General features: G+C 41.1%; 1 protein-coding gene across 2 annotated transcripts; it reads right to left on the bottom strand.

Moving 5' to 3' along the window:
• Positions 1-317: 317 nt before the first annotated feature.
• Positions 318-15,191, bottom strand: METTL3 (methyltransferase 3, N6-adenosine-methyltransferase complex catalytic subunit). 2 transcript variants are annotated; one of them, XM_061430539.1, is made up of 11 exons: positions 14,947-15,191; positions 5,510-5,727; positions 5,009-5,413; positions 3,814-3,989; positions 3,033-3,249; positions 2,617-2,804; positions 2,199-2,237; positions 1,926-2,034; positions 1,723-1,788; positions 1,445-1,557; positions 318-547 (listed from the first exon to the last, which is right to left on the bottom strand). In XM_061430539.1, exons 1-11 carry the CDS (start codon positions 15,044-15,046, stop codon positions 436-438), a joined length of 1,743 nt encoding a protein of 580 aa, XP_061286523.1. In that variant the 5' UTR covers positions 15,047-15,191; the 3' UTR covers positions 318-435. The 2 variants fall into 2 exon arrangements, with proteins under 2 accessions (XP_061286523.1, XP_061286524.1); XM_061430540.1 differs by lacking the exon at positions 1,445-1,557.
• Positions 15,192-21,173: the final 5,982 nt, after the last annotated feature.

Genomic DNA, 21,173 nt, shown 5'->3' with positions numbered 1-21,173 from the left:
TGTAACAGAATAAGCAACTATTTAAAACATGACAGCTCTAGTGATGATAATCTTAAGTGAAACTCAGATCTTACCTTGAGAAATGTCCCAGAGAACCCTTTTTATCATGTTTATAACACTTAACTGCTGATCAAATCAACATTTTAATGCTTTCCACACATTCATTTAGTTTGAAGCCTTATAGCAACCCAATAAGGCAGGTAACATTTCCCAGTTACCTAACATTCCCAGTTTACATTTATAAGCAATCATACTAAGTTGAGTTACACAAGATCACACACTCTTAAGTGGCAGAGCCAGAACTTGACCTCGAAATCCCAACTACAATACAAACTTTTATTTAAATAAGGGGGAAAAAAAGCTACTGTACAAATATTACTCTTCAGGTGCAGCCTGTAGAGCCATGGCTATGGATGCTTAGGTTCAGAAGTACTTCTATAGATTCTTAGGTTTAGAGATGATACCATCTGGATATCTTTGCTTGAACCGGGCAACCACATCTGGGTCTAGTAGATGGATCCCATCCAGTTGGTTTCCAAGGGTGATCCTGAAGCAAGGGGAAAGACAGGGCAAGCCAAAAATCCTGGAATTTAAAGGCTTAATACTGTTAAAAGATGTGTTCTTTTCATTAAGTCTGCCTATCATCTCAATAGGCTTCTGAATATCTGTGCCAATTCTTTTATAAAGATAGTATATGGTACTAAGGCTGGTAAGAAATTGGGGAGATTCTGATGTTAAAAGAGGCTGGATCTGTACTAATTAAGGGTTAATAACTTACAGCTAACTAGGTCTACATCACAAAGTTATGCTGCCAGTGACTACTCTGGATGAGTAACATGCTAGCAGCATGTCTTTTAAAGCTCTACCTATAGGATGAAAGACTAAAATTGTTGACAGATTAAATAGGTTCTCAGTAACCACCAGGGGGCAGATTCAGTACATGCAGTAGAATAATGAAGAGCTTTAGGGGTGGAGACCTTAAGAGCAGTGTTTAAATCTTAAAAACCTTTTGGTTTTCCAGTGAATGCTGGTCGCTTAAGAATCCTCTGAAGCCCATTTACAGACTAGTGGAAGTGAGGTGACGCTCTGCTGCTGCTGCTACTAAGTCGCTTCAGTTGTGTCCGACTCTGTGTGACCCCAGAGACAGCAGCCCACCAGGCTTCCCCGTCCCTGGGATTCTCCAGGCAAGAACACTGGAGTGGGTTGCCATTTCTTTCTCCAATGCATGAAAGTGAAAAGTGAAAGTGAAGTCGCTCAGTCGTTCCCGACTCTTAGCGACCCCATGGACTGCAGCCTACCAGGCTCCTCGGTCCATGGATTTTCCAGGCAAGAGTACTGGAGTGGGGTGCCATTGCCTTCTCCGAAGGTGATGCTCTACTAACTTATATATTTGACCATAAACAGTTGTGCCCTTGGGGGCTAGCATGTTCTCTGGTCTCCTTACCAGTTGGGTTGCACATTGTGTGGTCGTCCAAATAACTCAATCTTGCGAGTGCCAGGGGACAGTCTTTCAATCATGCCATAGATTTCATCTGGTTTATGACTAGTGGAACGAACCTAAGAAATAAAAGCTCGAGCTACTTTTAAGTTACCCAAGATAGCAATTCTAGGCCTTTCCACTTATGTTTATGATCCCAATGAGAAAACCTGGAATAAGAATATACCTGACTAGAACAGCTGATTTAAAATGTGGCTCTTTGGATGCCTGGGGAAAGCACGTACCTCAGCTACGATCACATCACAATCCAGACCCTGGTTGAAGCCTTGGGGATTTCCTTTGACACCAACCTGCTCACCAGAGAACAGAATGATGAAAAATTTATGAAAGTTTTATGAAACCCCAGTATTTGAACTGTTTCTCAATAAGAAATCAAACAACTCCTATTTTTCGCTCCATCTAATGTATTGGGCCCCCTGCTGCTCACCAAGCAGTGTTCCTTCCCATGGTTCAACCAGTGACCTGTACGGCCTGTTCGAATGATGCGCTGCAGTTGATTTGTCTTCACCCAGATAATTTCATCTACCCGTTCATAACTGTGGGATATAAGAAAAGAATCAGAACTTTAATCAGGCCTCCACAGTTTAAGGATGATACCATCTACTCTACAGAGGCAAGAAATCACAGTATACTCTGAAAGAAGGAAACCCTGTCAACTACATATTTCCCTCAGAAGAAAAGAACAGTGATGGCTACTTACCCCCAGAGGTTCAGACATTCTCTGCCCAACTCCATGGCCCTGGAAAGAAATAAGGGTTAAACAGCTACTTCCATGGCAGTATTTTTTCTCCCTTCAAGATATATGTGTTGTTTTCAATAGACATTCAGTGAACATTTACATGCAAGACACCATTGGGGCAAGAGAATGGATCTAAGAATGAAAAGGCAAAACATAGTATCTATTCTCAATGGTCTTACCTTTCACAAGAAACAAATGTAGAGCTAAACAGAATTCATGGTATCATTTGTATTATAAACAGGCATCAGATCTCAGTAGGTAAGAAAGGCTGACTGAGTCATAAGTTTAATAGAGCTAGAAAGACCCAAGATTTTATCCCCACCCAGTACTCACTCTGTACTATATCTGCCCATACCTACATATCTTTGAACTGCATTACCTGCCTGTGACCCAGAGGAAGAGAAAGCCATCATCCTGCAGTACTGGTATGTTGAGCCTGCGCATCTCATCATCTGTCAGGGTCCCATAGGGCAGCTCCATGTGAATATCCCAGGGTGGGTCAGCCATCACAACTGCAAACTTGCCCAAGATACTGACGTCCAGGTAGCGGATATCACAACAGATCCACTGCATGAGGTGGTATTTGGTCATCTTCCCTTCCTTCACTCTCCGATTCATGGCCCCAGTCCCTCTTTTTCCATTGGATTTTCCTGTTCCCTCATATGCTATATATCCCGCTCCATTCCCAATCAGCAAGGGAGATTGCTGATTATGCCTTGCTTTCCTACATGTATGGCTGCTCTACTGAGATAAAGGTCCTTAAGTTGAGGTTAAGTTTTCTGAGCAGACAGGTACCTGAGGTGGGAAGAGTCTATCTGCACTGGAGTCACCTCCAACGCTCTGTGTAAGGGCAAGCTCTTGGCTTGGTGTATGGTCTTTGCTTCCAGGAGCCTCAGAATCCATGCAAGCATCAATTTCATAGTGAACATATTTGCAGGTATCCATGTGGAAACATGTGTTAAGGAAAGAGCAGTCTCCTAATGACTCATCAGTGTGTTTATTGATGATCCGTCTGGGGAAATAGTAAGGGACAGTTGGAATCAATATGGTGTTCCAGTTAGATCCCCCAGTTCAAGTTCTAAACTGTTGCAAAATTTGCAATCTTTCACTATCATCAGAGCTTCCTCTCAGAGTTTTCAGATAAGGAAAGCAGGTGATATTAAAATCTGTAATTTACAATAAAGAAATGTTTTTCAATTCCTCTCTGAGCAAAAACTTAACTTCCTTATGACAGGAATAAAGCTCTGACCTAAGAGGCCAGGTTCTTGTTTCTCCTAAGACTGTCCTTCTAGAGAACTTTAACTTTCCCTGGGGATCAAAGACAGAGATATCCTGCTATTGCAAGAAAAGAGCAATTTTTTTTTTTTAATCTCATATCTTTTGGAGAATGTAGCCTGTATTCCCTCCCATAGAACACTACTTCTGAAAGTGTACCTTCAGAATCTCGAAGTCTTAGACAAACCATATTAAAAGCACTTAATAACAGTATTAAAGACAAACCCAATGAGTGGAAGGACCATGCTTAAAAAACGACTGCTTCTAGAAGACCCAGCCAACCCTCTTCCCCTCAAAAGACCTGAAGTGCAGCTTTCGACAGGGCCGGTCAGCATCACTGGCTTTCATACACTCCTCCTTGGTTCCATAGTCACAGAACTCTTGAACTTGAGCCCGACCTCGTGAGCGAAACTTTTCAACAATGGATTGTTCCTTGGCTGTTGTAGTATTTAGTAACTCTAGGATCTCCTGACTAACCTGGGTGATAGAAGAAACCTTCGTCTGGAAAGGGTTCGTAGATAAAATTAGCCCTTAAACCACCTCTGCAAATTCTACTTGACATCAATGTCCTATGCTGCTGCTGCTGCTAAGTCACTTCAGTCGTGTCCGACTCTGTGCGACCCCAGAGACGGCAGCCCACCAGGCTCCCCCGTCCCTGGGATTCTCCAGGCAAGAACACTGGAGTGGGTTGCCATTTCCTTCTCCAATGCATGAAAGGGGTCAATAAACTACATTAATATGAGAAAACCCAGGAGAAGAGATTTTTCATGGATTTAGTCCTTTCTCACAAATCTGCACTTGGGATGAAATTAAAATATATGCAGAGCAGTTCCTGCTGCTAAGCATTAAGCTAAGCTCCCCTCCCCAGGAAAGCATTCTTTTCAACCAAAACCACTTATATTTAATACGTACTGAAGCAAGACACAGTGCTGATAAGCACTTTACTGTTTGGTTCAGAGCCTAGGCAACAATTCTACACGGTGGGTGGGTGGAGGGGACAGGTGGGAGGTGGTATTCTAGTTAGTCTCACAAATGAAAAGACTAAGCATCGAGAGAATTGTTCAAATTTATACAGCTAGAAATAGGAAATGGCTAATTCATGTGGGTCCGAAATATTCTTCCAAACCAGTGAAAAAGACCCAGTGAAAAAGATTCTCTAAATCCGAGTTCTCAGCATTTGGTGCACTGATGATGTTTTTGGCCAGATAATTCTTTGTGGGTTAACCTACTAAGATTATAGGATGCTGTGCAGCATCCCTTGCCTCTCTACCCAATAGGTATCTGTAGCACTCCTGTGTTGTGACAACCAAAAACGTCTCCAGACTTTGCAAAACGTCCCCTGGGCGTTAGGAGGGAGGGTAATATCATCCTCAGTTGAGAACCACTGCTCTAAACCCTCAATTCTAAGAACTGCTCTTTGCCCCTAGGAGTAAATTCTTCTCAACCAATGCTAAAATTCAAAGTATAAGTGTGAAAACACTTCTATCTACCCCTACCTTCTTGCTCTGTTGTTCCTTAGTAGATTGTTGGTTAAGAAGGCTCTCTATCTCCAGATCAACATCTGAGGCAGCATGTTTTCTTGATTTCTTGGTTGGCTCCTTGGCTACTTCTGATGCTGAAGAGGCCAGACCAGAGGCCAAAGAGCTAGTAAAGGCAGCTGCTGTGGTGGAGTCCTGCTCTGCACGCCGCTTCTGCCCTGCAATAGTCCCTGCTACCTCCCCAGGGCCCTTCTTTTCTGCCACAGCACCCATCATGGCGGAGAGCTTGGAATGATCAGCATAGGTCACAAGAGTGGGATGTGCATCATCTTGTAGGAGACTTCGCTTTACTTCGATCAACTCCTGAGCCGCAAACTTCTGTAGGAGGCTTTCTACCCCATCCTGAGTGGCAGGGGCATCTGGCTAAGGAAGGAAGGCAGGAGGGAAAGTGTTAAAACCCTGACCATGAACTGATGAAAAACAGTGGCAATTCCCAACCTTGCCTTATGATGTCAGTACCGTGGAGATGGCAAGACGGATGGACACAGCATCAGTGGGCAATGTTAGTGACAGATCAGAGAGGTGGTGTAGCAACTTCTTCTCTAATTCAGGGTCTGTAGCTAATTCAGGAACTGCTGAAGCTGTACTGGGCTTAGGGCCACCAGAAGTGGGTGCAGCAGGTACTGGGCTGTCGCTACGGAAGGTTGGAGACAGTGCTGCCTCTGGATTCCGAAGATCTAGGAGTGAAGAGATGTGAAAATGAAAAAAGGCAACCACTGTCAATCTACACATTCCTCAGGAATTCAGATTTCCAGCATTTACAACACAGTCCTTTCATTTCGTGCAGAAAATTCTCTGACCAGATTTAGCACTAGATACGAACAAAGCTAGTGGAGGTGATAGAATTCCAGTTGAGCTGTTCCAAATCCTGAAAGATGATGCTGTGAAAGTGCTGCACTCAATATGCCAGCAAATTTGGAAAACTCAGCAGTGGCCACAGGACTGGAAAAGGTCAGTTTTCATTCCAATCCCAAAGAAAGGCAATGCCAAAGAATGCTCAAACTACCGCACAATTGCACTCATCTCACATGCTAGTAAAGTAATGCTCCAAATTCTCCAAGCCAGGCTTCAGCAATATGTGAACCGTGAACTTTCTGATGTTCAAGCTGGTTTTAGAAAAGGCAGAGGAACCAGAGATCAAATTGCCAACATCCGCTGGATCATGGAAAAAGCAAGAGAGTTCCAGAAAAACATCTATTTCTGCTTTATTGACTATGCCAAAGCCTTTGACTGTGTGGATCCCAATAAACTGTGGAAAATTCTGAAAGAGATGGGAATATCAGACCACCTGATCTGCCTCTTGAGAAATTTGTACGCAGGTCAGGAAGCAACAGTTAGAACTGGACATGGAACAACAGACTGGTTCCAAATAGGAAAAGGAGTACGTCAAGGCTGTATATTGTCACCCTGTGTATTTAACTTCTATGCAGAGTACATCATGAGAAACACTGGACTGGAAGAAGCACAAGATGGAATCAAGATTGCCGGGAGAAATATCAATCACCTCAGATATGCAGATGACACCACCCTTATGGCAGAAAGTGAAGAGGAACTAAAAAGCCTCTTGATGAAGGTGAAAGTGGAGAGTGAAAAAGTTGGCTTAAAGCTCAACATTCAGAAAACAAAGATCATGGCATCTGGTCCCATCACTTCATGGGAAATAGATGGGGAAACAGTGGAAACAGTGTCAGACTTTATTTTTCTGGGCTCCCAAATCACTGCAGATGCTGACTGCAGCCATGAAATTAAAAGACGCTTACTCCTTGGAAGGAAAGTTATGACCAACCTAGATAGCATATTCAAAAGCAGAGCCGTTACATTGCCAACAAAGGTCCATCTAGTCAAGGCTATGGTTTTTCCTGTGGTCATGTATGGATGTGAGAGTTGGACTGTGAAGAAGGCTGAGCACCGAAGAATTGATGCTTTTGAACTGTGGTGTTGGAGAAGACTCTTGAGAGTCCCTTGGACTGCAAGGAGATCCAACCAGTCCATTCTGAAGGAGATCAGCCCTGGAATTTCTTTGGAAGGAATGATGCTGAAGCTGAAACTCCAGTACTTTGGCCACCTCATGCGGAGAGTTGACTCATTGGAAAAGACTCTGATGCTGGGAGGGATTGGGGGCAAGAGGAGAAGAGGACGACAGAGGATGAGATGGCTGGATGGCATCACCGACTCGATGGACAGGAGTCTGAGTGAACTCCGAGTGTTGGTGATGGACAGGGAGGCCTGGCGTGCTGCAATTCATAGGGTCACAAAGAGTCCGACACGACTGAGCGACTGATCTGATCTGACCCTTTATTAAATCACACCCAAGCATTCACTGCTTTGCCAAGATAAATTTTCTGGGATCTGCTTACTCTTTCTATGTTGGGTGAGAAGTATTTCCTAATTTCATTCCTTGCTCTGCTTCAAAGGAAATAAATTAGCAGCTTGGTAGATTTAAATGTCCATACCACCTCCCTTCAGTCACGCTAAATGACAACTGATATAATCAACCTGAATTTATCAAGAATATTTTCACCAACCTAAACTGTGATGAGATCTTTTTGAAGAACTGAGTTCGAGTTTTAATGAATAAAGCCCGCTGGACATCAGAGAGTATAAAAAATGACAGTGTTGGGGGTTACAACTCAAACACAAAAATTTTATAGAACTACTGAAGCCCTGGTCACCAATAATAGTTCCTGAGTATATTCCTATAACCTACTCTAGTACTTCAAAAGCTGGGTAGCCATCACAACCTTAACAAGATTTAAGAAACTCAAATTAGGACAACATATTACCTTTGGGAAAGCCTAATATCTGTGATTATTTAAAATACAAGTGAAATATTAAACATTCAGGATCTATACTGGAATTCTGTTAAATACTATCTAAGTGGCCACGGGGTCACTAGGAGTCGGACAGGACTGAGCGACTTTACTTTCACTTTTCACTTTCATGCATTGGAGAAGGAAATGGCAACCCACTCCAGTGTTCTTGCCAGGAGAATCTCAGGGATGGGGAAGCCTGGTGGGCTGCTGTCTATGGGGTTGCACAGAGTCGGACACGACTGAAGCAACTTAGCAGCAGCAGCAGCAGCAAGTGGCCACTAGTTTACATTTAGAGGTATTTTAGTTACTTAGAAATTTCCACTCTAATAGAACTGACTTCAAAAAATTTAGCTCAGAATTCCAAGGAAAATGGAGCTTAACTATACCAAACACCTTACAGGAACAGTTACATTTTAGGAAAATAAGTTATACCCTATGTGGAAAAGAGACTCCACAATTTCATACTAGCTGAAAACATTAAATAATTGACAGAGTTTTTTTCACCTTGCTCACTGATGATTCTTTTATGTTGTGCTGAACCTCAGACTAGAACAAGTTCCTTGTTTTGTTTTGGCAAGGAGGTGTTGTACACATAGAAATCATGGAAGCACTTTGAAGGTCTGGATGGGAAAGTCTGAGAGCAAGCAATCTAAGCTAAAGATAACATATGAAATTTAAGCGACTATTACTATTTAGCTTACTTGGAAGATTACAGGCACAATTCTTACACTGAATAGGATTGAACTGGTAACTACTCAAGTCCCTTGCAACTGAGAGATTCTAATAAATCTGAGCTAAAAATACCCCAATTATAATTTACACTAGTTTCAAACTCTGAGCTTTTAAAAAAATCAGTCAAATTTAAAATTTCTTCAGAAGAAACCAAAAATTTCTTTCATTAAGTAACCTAACCTAGCAAAATTAATGATGAAACCTTATTATTATAGCAGAAAAAATACAAAGTGTTTTAAAATTAGCATTTCAGGCATTACATGCACAGTTTTATACATTATGTACTGACCATTTTAACTCATGATGTATGCTAAAGGGAGCAAATTATATAAGGTATTAAAGAGTTTGAGGGACTTCCATGGTGCTCCAGCGGCTAAGACTCCATGCTAACAATGCAGGGGGCCTGTGTTCGATCCTTGGTTAGGGAACTATATCCTATATGCTGCAACTAAGAGTTTGCATGCCACAACTGAAGATCCCACATATTGCAACATGCCGCATGGAAGACAGAAAATACCGAGTGCCATAACTAAGACCCAGCAGCACAGCCAAATAAATAATTTGATAATAGAAAGAGCTGTGCAGTTTTGAAACTTTTTAATATTTTAGATAAACTATATAAATTATCCATATCCCCCCCTTTATATTTAAACATTACTTGCCAGGTACCTTTAATATTCTTTTGCCATTAGTATGAGTTTTATTTCTTTAATAAGGACCTAAGCACCCTATGCTGCTGCCAAGTCGCTTCAGTCATGTCTGACTCTGTGCGACCCCATAGACGGCAGCCCACCAGGCTCCCCCGTCCCTGGGATTCTCCAGGCAAGAACACTGGAGTGGGTCTCTATTATGTCTTTTTTTAACCACTTAATTATGATTAGCATGTAAAAAGTTGTATATCTTAACATATACAACTCAGTGAGTTTGGAGACAGTCTACACTCATTAAATCATTACCACCACCAAGGCCATAACCGTATCTGTCATTTCCATAACCGTATCTGTCATTTCCCAAAAGTTTCTTTCTGCTGCCTTTATTATTATTTTTGTGTATCTGGTAAGACCACTTAACACAGGATCTACCCCCTTAGAAAATGTTAAGTATACAACACAGTCCTGTTAACCATAGGCACTACACACTGTGTAAGAGATCTCCAGAACTTATTTATCTTGCATAACTGAGATTCTGTACCCTTTTACTATCACCTCTCCATTTTTCCCCTTCCCTAGGCCTTAGCAATCACCACTCTACTTCTATGACTTTGACTATTTTAGATTCCACATGTCAAATACAATCTAAGTGAGACCATACAGTATTTGCATCTGACTTAGTTCACTTATCATAATGTCCTCCAGATCCACCCATGCTGTCACAGATGGCTGGATTTCCTCCTACTTTTAGCTGTGAAACATCCCATTGCATGTATATTTCATGTTTTCTTTATCCACTTATCCATCAACGGATGTTTAGGTTGCTTCCATATCTTGGCTGTATGTGAACATAAATAATGTTACAATGAGCGTGGATGTGCAGGTATCTCCTTGAAATCCTTATTTCAAATCCTTTGAATTCCTAAAAGTGAAACTGCTAGATCATATGGTAATTCTGTTTTTTTACTTACTGAGGAACTTCCATACTGTTTTCCATAGTGGCTACGCCAGTTTACATTCCCATTATCGGTGAATCAGGATTCCCTTTTCTTGCTAACACTTTTCTTTTTTTTAATAACAAGTTTGAGATGATATCTTATTATGGTTATGATTTGCATTCCCCTGATGATTAGTGATGTTGAACAAGTTTTCAAACACCTGTTGGTCATTTGCATGTCTTCTTTGGAGACCTATTACCTTTTAAATTAGCATATTTTGCTTGTTTCTTGCCCTTCTGACTTAAAAGAAAATAAGTGTTGTCACTGATTAAAATAAATAGTAAGCATTTTCCATAATTTCAACATTTCAATCAGTGTTTCATTCTTGTTAATGTAATCTAACCCAAATTCTGTTCAGGAACACACTTATTCACTGTCACATTACTTTCCTTTTTGCCACAATGGTTCTTGAGATGCTTGGCTTAAATATGCAATAATACCACATTATTTCCATGATAAACATTTTGTTGATTGAATTTATTTTAAATGAAGTCCAGAATCTAACAGTTCAAAGAATAAAGCAATCTACTTGACATTATTACATCTATTATCATATTTAAAATAACAATGTATAAATTTGGTTGGATCTTAATGCTGGTTAGATGTTTGGTTAGATGTTCATTTTCTACCAACTAGTTTATCAGATTTTTCATGCAAATGTTACATGCTATTTCTAAAATATACTACACGTTTTTTCATGTAAACTTTCAACACCTAGCAGACATTATCTCAGTGAGGAAAAGCACTGACTTTGTTCCGATGTTAATATCATTAAGTTGAAAATGTACTTTTTATAATTCACCTACTGATACTATGAAGACTGTAATATAAACATTTCTTACAATTTTTGCTTTCTCTACTAACAAAATTTATATGTTCTTTGAGTTATGTTTAATGACTTTTTCTTACAGCAAGAACTCTATGATAAAGAACCACTTTAACATATATTTTCAATCCCTAGAATTGGATACAAATCTTTTTTTCTTTTTGGTAATTTGACCAATACTTAAGTTTTAATACAGTTCTGTGATTCTGGTTATGAATCCTTATGTTAGTAACACCTCCTGGGAGTATTCTTTTCATTGCATTCAGGACATGGAGCTGAAAATAGCTCTTTTAAGGTTACTAGGAGGAGGAGGTTCACATTTAATATTTGGAACAAAATTTAACAGCTGATTAATGTAACTGTTATTTATAGATGGGCTTGAGCCACTCTGAATTCCCTGAAGTCAAACACAAATTTGTGCACAGATACACAAATTTGGGGGAAAGATTCCAACCCTTTATCATTCTTAAAATGGGTTATGGGCGGAAAACAATTAGGAATCCCTGAGTTCCAACTCCTTCAGAAAGTATCCGTTCAGTTATTAATTCAGTACATTTATTGAGCACTTCCATTATGCTGGTAACTATGTTGATTCTCCACTTCTAATCTAATGAAAAATATAATGTGTTGGGCTCAGCAAAGGAATACTTAATACTTGAGTTTTAAGAGCTCTGTTGAAGATAGATAAAATACTAGCTTGAAGACATAAAAATATGGCCAGATTGTGAACTTGCTGACCTCTAAAACATGTCAATATCCATATTCACATCTTCAATTCCATTGATGAAGTACATTGAGCAGTTCACATATTCACTATGTGCTAAGCTGCGCCATGTATGGATGTGAGAGTTGGACTGTGAAGAAAGCTGAGTGCTGAAGAATTGATGCTTTTCAACTGTGGTGTTGGAGAAGACTCTTGAGAGTCCCTTGGACTGCAAGGAGATCCAACTAGTCCATTCTAAAGGAGATCAGTCCTGGGTGTTCTTTGGAAGGACTGAGCTAAAGCTTAAACTCCAGTACTTTGGCCACCTCATGTGAAGAGTTGACTCATTGGAAAAGACTCTGATGCTGGGAGAGATTCGGGGCAGGAGGAGAAGGGGACGACAGCGGATGAGATGGCTGGATGGCATCACCGACTCGATGGACAGCATGAGTTTGAGTGAACTCCAGGAGATGGTGATGGACAGGGAGGCCTGGAGTGCTGTGGTTCATGGGGTCGCAAAGAATCGGACACGACTGAGCGACTGAACTGAACTGAACTGAAGCTGCACCAAGTTTATTTTGTTTCAATTAATGAAATAAACATTTATTGAAAGTAATAATCCTCATTTCAGAAATCTACTTTATTCTATGGAAAACAGTGTGGCAGCTCCTAAGCAAATTAAAAATAGAATTACCATATGCTCCAGCAATTCCACTTCTGTTATATGTCCAAAAAAGTTGAAAACAGAATCTTGAAGCGATAACCTGTTACACCCGTATTCAAAGCAGCATTATTCACAATAGCCAAAATGTGGAAGCAAGCCTCAAGTATCCGCCAATGGATAAATGGATAAAGAAAATGTGGTATATACATACAATGGAATATTATTCAGCTTTAAAAAGGAAGGAAATTATGACACGTGCTACAACATAGATGAACCTTGAGGATGTGCTAAAGGAAATCAGTCAAACACTTCATGATTCCATTTTCACAAGGTATCTAGAGTAGTCAAACTCACAGAAACAAGGTAGAATGGTGGTTGCCAGGGACTGGGATGAAGGGAGAATAGTGAATTCCAGTTTTGCAAGACAAAAGAATTTTGGAGACTGGTTGCACAACAATGTGAATATATATCACACTATCAACTATACATTTTAAAATGGTTAGATGGTATTTTATGGTATGTGTACTTTTGCCATAATTTTTTTTTAAGTTATACCTTAAAAATGCCAAGCTAACAAAGGTCTCCCAGTGATTCTTTGTTCATAATATTTTGCATTTATTAATGACATGGATACATTTCAGTTTATTTAAATATGCTTGTCTTTTAATATTGAGCTCAGCAGTAAATAATTAAGTATCAGATTTCAGTAACCCTATAAAAATATAGATGTGGTAAGAACATTTTTATTTCCTGTGAGAAAAGAACTAAATGATCTGAATTTTCATGTAGCCTTTGGTTATATCTTACATGACAAACTGGTTAAGAGAGTGTTTCACAATGTTTTCCTAAGAATCCTAACCCTTAAAGAAACAGATTCTTTGGAATAACCAAAATAACTCAATGGAAGAACAATGATAGGCTGGCTGACTTAATTTGTGTGTTTCATCTCTACCTATCCCCTAAAGACCAAATAGGCCCATCAAAGCTCTGGGCTAGAAGGTAATATATGTTTAATCACAAACTCAAAAACAATTTTACAGGAATCTAAATTATATCAAGTGGCTATACTAAAAGTCTTAACCATATTTTATTAAGTGGATGTACAAATCAAGAGATATTTCTATTCCAAAAGAATACTTATGTTCAAGGGAGAATAGATCTTGCTTTCAAAATTATTAAACATGCTCAGCAAGGACCCTGATGAAGTTTTCAGACTCTAGTGGTTGGATTTGCATACAGCACAAAGTTTGGTTAATACCAAAGTGTGGTTAATACCATGTAAAAGTGAAGTGGAATTTCTATTAATTAATCCTTGGTAATATGACTTGCACTTCTTCCTCTACTTGCTCTGCCCTCTTACCATCTCTTTAGTTATTTAAGTCCTATATAGCCACTGAGACCAAATTCCAAGTGTCAACTCTTCCATGATGCCTTCACTGACTAGACTGACTCTTGTTAGTTCTACCTTCACTATGCTCATTGTGGAATTAATTCATTTGGCATTTTACATATACCATCGTGTATTTCTGACTTCTCCTTTATTCCCAACTAAATTTTAAACTCCTTGAGGGCAGGGACACGGTCTAATTTTTGTCTAACTAGACTCATGTAGATACTCGATAGATGTCCACTTATTTTGGTGTAAGAGTCCTGCCAAGGCATCTTTTAGTTTCAAGGGCCAGAATACAAGTGCATAGACCTAATATACTTCAACACAAGATTTAGAAATGGACTCGGGTATACTGATAAACAATGCAAGTTGCCACAAGAGTGGTACGTACTCATTATCCTTGCAGATCTTTAATTGATTTGCTTTAGATAATTAGGTGTTTGTGTAGGGGATGTGGTATGAGTAGACAATCTTTTGAGGTTCCTTCAAGTTTTAAGACTGTGACACGGGTCAATAGGAGGGGAGAAAAAGTTTCAAAACAAATGTTTTCAGATTCCTGCTCGGTGTGTAAATGGCTAAACCAATGCCACTTCCTTTTACTCATTCAGCAACATCGAGTGCCAACTCTGTGAGGACCACTGAACTGGGCACTGTAGATATAAAGGCTCAGTACTTGTTCTCACGGTGCCCAGAATCGCAAAGAAACGACCAATACAAAGCAATTGCTATAACCAAGGGAAGAACAAAGCGCTATGGGAGTTAACCATAAAAAGGGACTTGCTGCTTCAAGGAATAGGGGCTGAAAGGCCTAGCAAACGGGACGCTCTCGTAGACTTAAGAAACGTCAGTCAACGAGATGGGGGGACGCGAAGATGCGAAGGGAGCTTCCGACCTGGGAAAGAGAACTGGAGGAACCAGAGCCCAGGGTGAGAAGAAGCCGCTACTACCTGCAGGAAAATGAAGCATCTGTGCTGCTGAGGGGGAAGAGAACCGGAACCAATGTATGAAGCGTTAAAGAAACAGACGTTTGAGGAAAGGCACCAACTCGGGAGCTTTTTTCTCCAGGGTTCCCTCAAGCCCTCTCTAGCAAGGCATCGGCCCCAACAACCCCGCGCCTCACCCAAGTGCCCCGAGTCCTGCTTCCGCCTCCGCTGCAGCCTCTCCCGCAGTGAGTCCAGCTGCTTTTTGTGGGCCTGGATAGAGCTCCACGTGTCCGACATTTCAGTCTCGTGGCCCGGCCACGTCTCCGACTAGGCACGGCGGACTAGCGCTTCCCAGTTCTGGCTTCAAGAAATTGCCTAACTCTCTCACGCGGACACCCTCAAGGCTAGCCGGAAAGAGATCCCAGCAGATGCTATGGAGGGAAAGTCACTTCCGGTTTCCCTCTCCCTTTGAAGCTGAAATGAGAGCCACCATAAGTGTTGGCAGAATGGCAGATATGTTTTTTACAGGCGCTCTTTCGCGCTTCCGGGTGCGTTGAGGCTGTGGTTGCCGTGTTGGTGTCTGGCAAAGCTGCCATGTTGCTTATAGCCGCGCATGCGGCCATGTGGAGTATTAGGAAATGCGTCCGAGTGCGTTAAGGCGGCGCTCCAGGGCAGCATGTGTAATCCCGATTTTTGAAATGAAGGATCACTAATTACTTTGGACAGTTTGACACTAGCATACCTTTGCCACTAAAGATGTAAGTTCATGTTTCCGTGCTGCTGCTGTTTCCGTGCACTCGTTTACAAAAATATACCACTACGTATGCTTCTTTGAGGGAAGAGGACTGACGGGACAGAGATACTGTAAAGAGATTCAGTTCAGTTAGTTCAGTCGCTCAGTCGTGTCCGACTCTTTGCGATCCCATGAATTGCAGCACGCCAGGCCTCCCTGTCTGTCCATCACCAACTCCCAGAGTCCACCCAAACCCATGTCCATCGAGTCGGTGATGCCATCCAACCATCTCATCCTCTGTTTGTCCCCTTCTCCTGGTGGCTCAGAGGTTAAAGCGTCTGCCTCCCATGCAGGAGACCTGGGTTCGATCCCTGGGTCGGGAAGATTCCCTGGAGAAGGAAATGGTAACCCACTCCAGTATCCTTGCCTGGAGAATCCCATGGACAGAGGAAGGCTGGTAGCCTACAGCCCAAGGGGTCGCAAAGAGTCGGACATGACTGAGTGACTTCACTTTCACTTTCTTCCTGCCCTCAGTCTTTCCCAGCATCAGGGTCTTTTCCAATGAGTCAGCTCTTCACATGAGGTGGCCAAAGTATTGGAGTTTCAGCCTCAACATCAGACCTTCCAATGAACACCCAGGACTGATCTCTTTTAGGATGGGCTGGTTGGATAAAGAGATTACATATACGTATTCTCACTATTATACCAAATCTACAAGTATCATATGTAATACGTTAAAGTAGATTCTTCAGGGAACTCTCAGGCGGTCCAGTGGTTAGGAGTTCACACTTTCACTGCCCAGTACCCTGTTTGATCTCTGGTAGGGGAACTTAAGATCCTCACAAGTTGGGGAAGGTGGGGGCTAGGTGGGGGAGGCTAAATTAATAAGTAAAAGTAAGATCGACTCCTCAGAGGGGGTACTAGGGGACTTCTGAGGTTCTGGTTGTGCTGCATTTCTTATTGTGGGCATGAACACGTTGTTTAAGAAAATCATCGGAGCCAAACAGTTTGGTATGTGAAATTCTCTGTTTAGTAAACTTTAAAACTTTTTTTTTTTTTTTTAAATGGGATCCTCTGAATGGAAGTATTTGGGAACCATTGATTTATCAACTCTGTGGAATGCCAAACACTGCCAGAATGAACAGCTTCAGAAGGCATGGCCCCTGTTTTCAGAGTCTCTGGTCTGGTAAAGGAGCCAAAACCGATCCCCTTTACTGATATTGAACCATCTTTGCAACATAAGGCAGCATGAACATAGGCTTAAAAAACAAACGTGACTGCAAAGAAGGGAGGACATTCCAAGCCCAGATGATCCAAGATGGCATTGGAAAGAAGGTGACATCAAGATTCAGGCTTGAAATGACAGCTAGGACTTAAGTAGGTGAAGTATAAGAAAGAATTCCAGACTAAGAACATGATAAAAGCGAAGGTCTAGACTCGATGTAGGAAAGCATGGTGTATGCCATGTTGAACCAGATTAATTTGGCTAGAACATAGAAAATTATATTTGGGAATTTGGGAGAATATTTGTTTCTATATTTGAAGCTAGATTGCAAAAGGTACCTGTTACCTTGCAATTTATTCAGAATACAACAGGGGACATTTTAAGATTTGCGTATAGGGAATATTTTAGGGGAGCTGATATTTTGGTTGAATTGAGATGGGGAAAAAAGTTTAGAGATAGGGGAAATGATTAGCAGCCTATGGTAACAGTTTCATCATAGAATCTTTAAGTCAGAAGCCATCTATGGATAGTAATGGAAAGGAAGGGATGAAAATGAAGAGGGACTACTAAGAAGAAAGATGTACGTATATTGGAATGTGGCGGTTTCATTCATTTATTCAGCAAATATTTACTGAGTGACCAATTATGTGCTAGGTACTGTGCAGATTTAGTAGTGATCAAAATATTCATCTCCATTTCATTTTCTGAATTTAATTTGCCTTGTGTTCCTTTAAGCATTGAAATGCAGGACACGGAAATGAATATGGGCTCATATGAGCATCTCTGGACATTTAATTTTTAGGATTATACTAATTAGAAGGAGAAATGGAATTTCCATGACAGCCATGGTTAAGAATTGGCCTTCCAATGCATGGGACACAGGTTTGATCGCTGGTTAGTGAACTAAGATCCCACATACTGTGGGCAACCAAACCCACGTGCGGCAACTAGAGCGCCTGCATGCTGCAACGAAGACTCAGTGCAGTCTTGAAAAAAAAGAAGCAAAAATGCTATCTTACCTAGCAGAAATACTCTTGGTGAAGTTGGCTGATCACAAGAGACTACTTCTAAGGGACTGCTCTACCTAAGGGGTTTTGCTTTCTTTAATAAACCTGGTTCTAACAACGACCCTCAAGAAAGTTGACAAAGGATGCTTTTGCACTTTTATTTAGGATATATTCTGTGTGACCCTATGTTTAGATGCATGCATTATTACTAAAGGAAGATAATCCCATTATTGCTCTATTAGAGAGCTGTTAGAGTTAATTGTTCACAAATCTGAATCCCTCACTTACTGTAAGATCACTCTTTCTTTCAAGGTCCTTAACACATAGAAATGAAATATGTAGTAACTATATAGCAGTAAAATGAAGTAGTCCTGGGGGAGAAAGACAGTATTGGATATAGCTTTGCAGAAGCTGAAGAGGGTTGATTCATCTCAAAGACAGATTTCCACAGGTCATCCCTTTAACTTATAAGCATTTTTGTCTAAGGAAGAATTTGTCTAGTGGAAGAGATTCAAGCTCTGGTAGAATTCAGGATACGCATGACCTGAATTGCCTCCTCTCACCTACAGAGGAAGCCAAAGTGGCAGTACAGGTACTCCTGAAAGTCAGCCAAATTAAGGGGAGCTCCCAGAAGTTTTTACTTTAACATTCACTTTTTAAACTATTACAGTAATAAACCAGGCAAATTTTAGGAGCACAAGAGGACCACTTAGCATGATCTGCTTATAGAGGGATTTTCTTCTAGAGGCCTCAGGACCAGTTTTCAGCTCAAAAGAAAGCCACTGCTTTCTTATCTGGGCCCCCTCTTCGCCAGTCTGCATACAACTATGAGCAGTGCAGAGATGAGGACTGACTCTCACCCAGACCTCTTCTAGTCCAAAGACTGAAAGCCTAGTTGTGAGCAGATAATTGCTGCAGGCACTACATCTCCTAACTTTCTGGTAATCTCCTAATCTGCTCTGGTAGTGTTCAGAGTTAGCCACAACAGTAATGGCTCCCATCCCACATACCCTTATGCAGTGTGACTGTCACTCTTCCCAATGAGGGTAAAAACAAGGTAAAGCTTGTTTTTCTCCTCTTGAATCTGAACTGGCCTTCTGACTAGCTTTGGCCAAGAGAAAGTGGCAGAGATGATATTCTTTGAGTTTCAGATTCTAGGCCTTAAGAAGCCTTGCAGCTTCTGCTTTTGTCATTCTAGAGAACTAGGCCTTTATGGAAGTCCATTTATCCTAATAGCTAAACCACTTGAAGAGAGAGTGAGGGAGAGGGAGAAAAAGAGAGAGAGAAATTCTAGAGATTGAAAGATGTCAAAAAGAGATCCTGGAGAATGAAAGACTCTAAGGAGAGAGGTTCCAGCATTCCAGTCATTCAGCTGAGGGGCCAGAAGTGAGTGAGGCCATCTTGGATCCTCCAGCCCAAATTGAAGCTGCTGAGTGAGCTCAGCCCTCACCACCTGGAACACAAACAAGCCATCCTAGCTGAAGGCTGTTCAGACCCATGGACTCACAAGCTAATACATAATTATTTGTAAGACCCTAAGTTTTGGATGGTTTGTTACATAGCAACGGGTTACTGTATCATCCACAGTATTGACCAAATAGTACACTTCCTAACTGGTTCTTTGGTCACATGTTTTCTTTCTTCAGTTTTGTCCTTACTCAGATTTTAAAATTATATAATCAAAAGCATAATGTCCATTGGGGCTAGTAAATCTGTTGTTAAACATAAAGAAAAACAAGGAAATGTAAAGGGAAGTCAAAGCTGGGTCTGAGGGAAAGTCATGTGAGTGAGATCTCTTCTGGGAATCAGGAGATAGATGTTTACTAAGAAGTTCCAGGGACAGTAAACCAGAATCCTAGGAGTAGAAATTGTGAGAGACGAAAATGTGCCAATAGAATTGAGACCTTTTTGAGGGGTGACACAGGTTGAAATCTGGGAGAAGCTGATGCTGAGACAAAGGAGTGTAAAAGTTTTATTGGGAAGTAACACTTGTTAAAAAAAAAAAGTGAGGAGGAGGGGTGAAGAAAGTGGGATTGGGTTGGGAGAGCTGTCCAAAGCTATCAATGCTGCAGCTGTGATAGTGGCTGCCAGACCACTGGGGAGTTCCATGGTAAGAACTGTACATTAGTCCCATGTTCCCTGGCAATGGCTAAGCCCTATACCACCCACCACCTTGCTTAGTCTTTGACCAGGGGCTGGAGAGGACAACTGGAGGCTGTCCAGGCTCCTTTTTTTGGTCACTCCGTGAAGCTTGTGGGATTTTAGTTCCTTCAACTAGATATCAAACCTGGCCTTTGGCAGTGAGAGCAGAATCCTCACCAGTGGACTGCCATGGAATTCTCTAACCAGGTTTCTTGAAGCTAGGTAGCCAGTTCTTTCTTGAAGGGACATCTTGGAAGTAGCACGTATCTGTTTCTGCCAAAGGGGACTTGATGTACCTTATATAGGTTTTTACATGGTAATTCCATTTGTCCTTAGGTCGTCATATGGATTCTGTTAATTTATTTCAGCATGGTTATTATGAAAGCTGAATGTAAGAGAACTGTATGTCCCCTCGCCTTTCTCTATCTTTGTATCATCAGTTAGTCATTTCCCTTTCTGGAATCCCACAGGCCACTGTGTCTTAGCACAGTATTTGCTACCACCATATAAAAATATGTTTACATTTTCCCTCTTCTTTTACTGAGCTCCCTTTGGGGCATAAGTATGTCTTCTTTACCTTTGTACCTACCCAGCACTTGGTCTCTGAAACAAATCCTCAAAATTGAACTGAATGAATGAGCTAAGAAACTGTCTCTTGCTTCTTATAGTTAAGTCATCTATTTATCCATCTAGTTCGAACTGAATCCACGATGCCTATTTCAGGTAAAGTGTTTTGCAGGCTGCATTTATTTACATATTTACTGCAGCAGGTTAGAGTTAATTCACTTTCCAAAGAAATGATCAAATGAGAAGTTATTGAGAGTAAGAAAGGATGGGGTTGAGGATGGGGATTGGAGTGGGCTTTGAAGAGGCTCTAAGAGAATAAGATAGAAAAGAAATAAAAGCTGTCAGAGGTCAATGAAAGAAGAAAAAGCAGGGGAGGAAAAGAATGAAAAGTAGATAGAAGGAAAAATAAAGTAGAGCTATGAAGGAGGGTGGGGAGTCAGGCTCAGGGCTGACCTGACCAAGGAAGTATCCATTAGTAGGAGCCTCGCTGACAGCTGTTATCATAATGGGAACTGGCATCAAAAGAGAGGGCAAGTCAAGTTTAATTAGTTAAATGGCATTATCTATGTCCAGTGGGGGTGGGGAGGTAAGGGAATAGAAGGATTGGTGACCCACCTCCTTCCATAGGCTGAAAGGAAAAACAGATTTATAAAGCTTTGGTAGGGAATTAAAGAGACAGGAGCTGTTTCTTCCCCAGCCTACTTCACAAGATTGTCATGTCCTAGTCACTAGTACCTTTAAAGGGGAATG

The sequence above is a fragment of the Bos javanicus genome, chromosome 10, assembly GCF_032452875.1.
Source record: "Bos javanicus breed banteng chromosome 10, ARS-OSU_banteng_1.0, whole genome shotgun sequence".
In the NCBI taxonomy this organism is placed as follows: Eukaryota; Metazoa; Chordata; class Mammalia; order Artiodactyla; family Bovidae; genus Bos; species Bos javanicus.
This window is presented reverse-complemented; position numbering and strand designations above follow the sequence as displayed.

Excerpts from the sequence above, each read along its gene's own strand:
- METTL3 (XM_061430539.1), bottom strand. The coding sequence starts at position 15,046 with ATGTCGGACACGTGGAGCTCTATCCAGGCCCACAAAAAGCAGCTGGAC. Across the intron at positions 5,728-14,946 it reads GCAGGACTCGGGGCACTTGG|ATCTTCGGAATCCAGAGGCA; the intron begins GTGAGGCGCGGG and ends CTTCACTCCTAG. Across the intron at positions 1,558-1,722 it reads GTGATGTGATCGTAGCTGAG|GTTCGTTCCACTAGTCATAA; the intron begins GTACGTGCTTTC and ends TTTATTTCTTAG.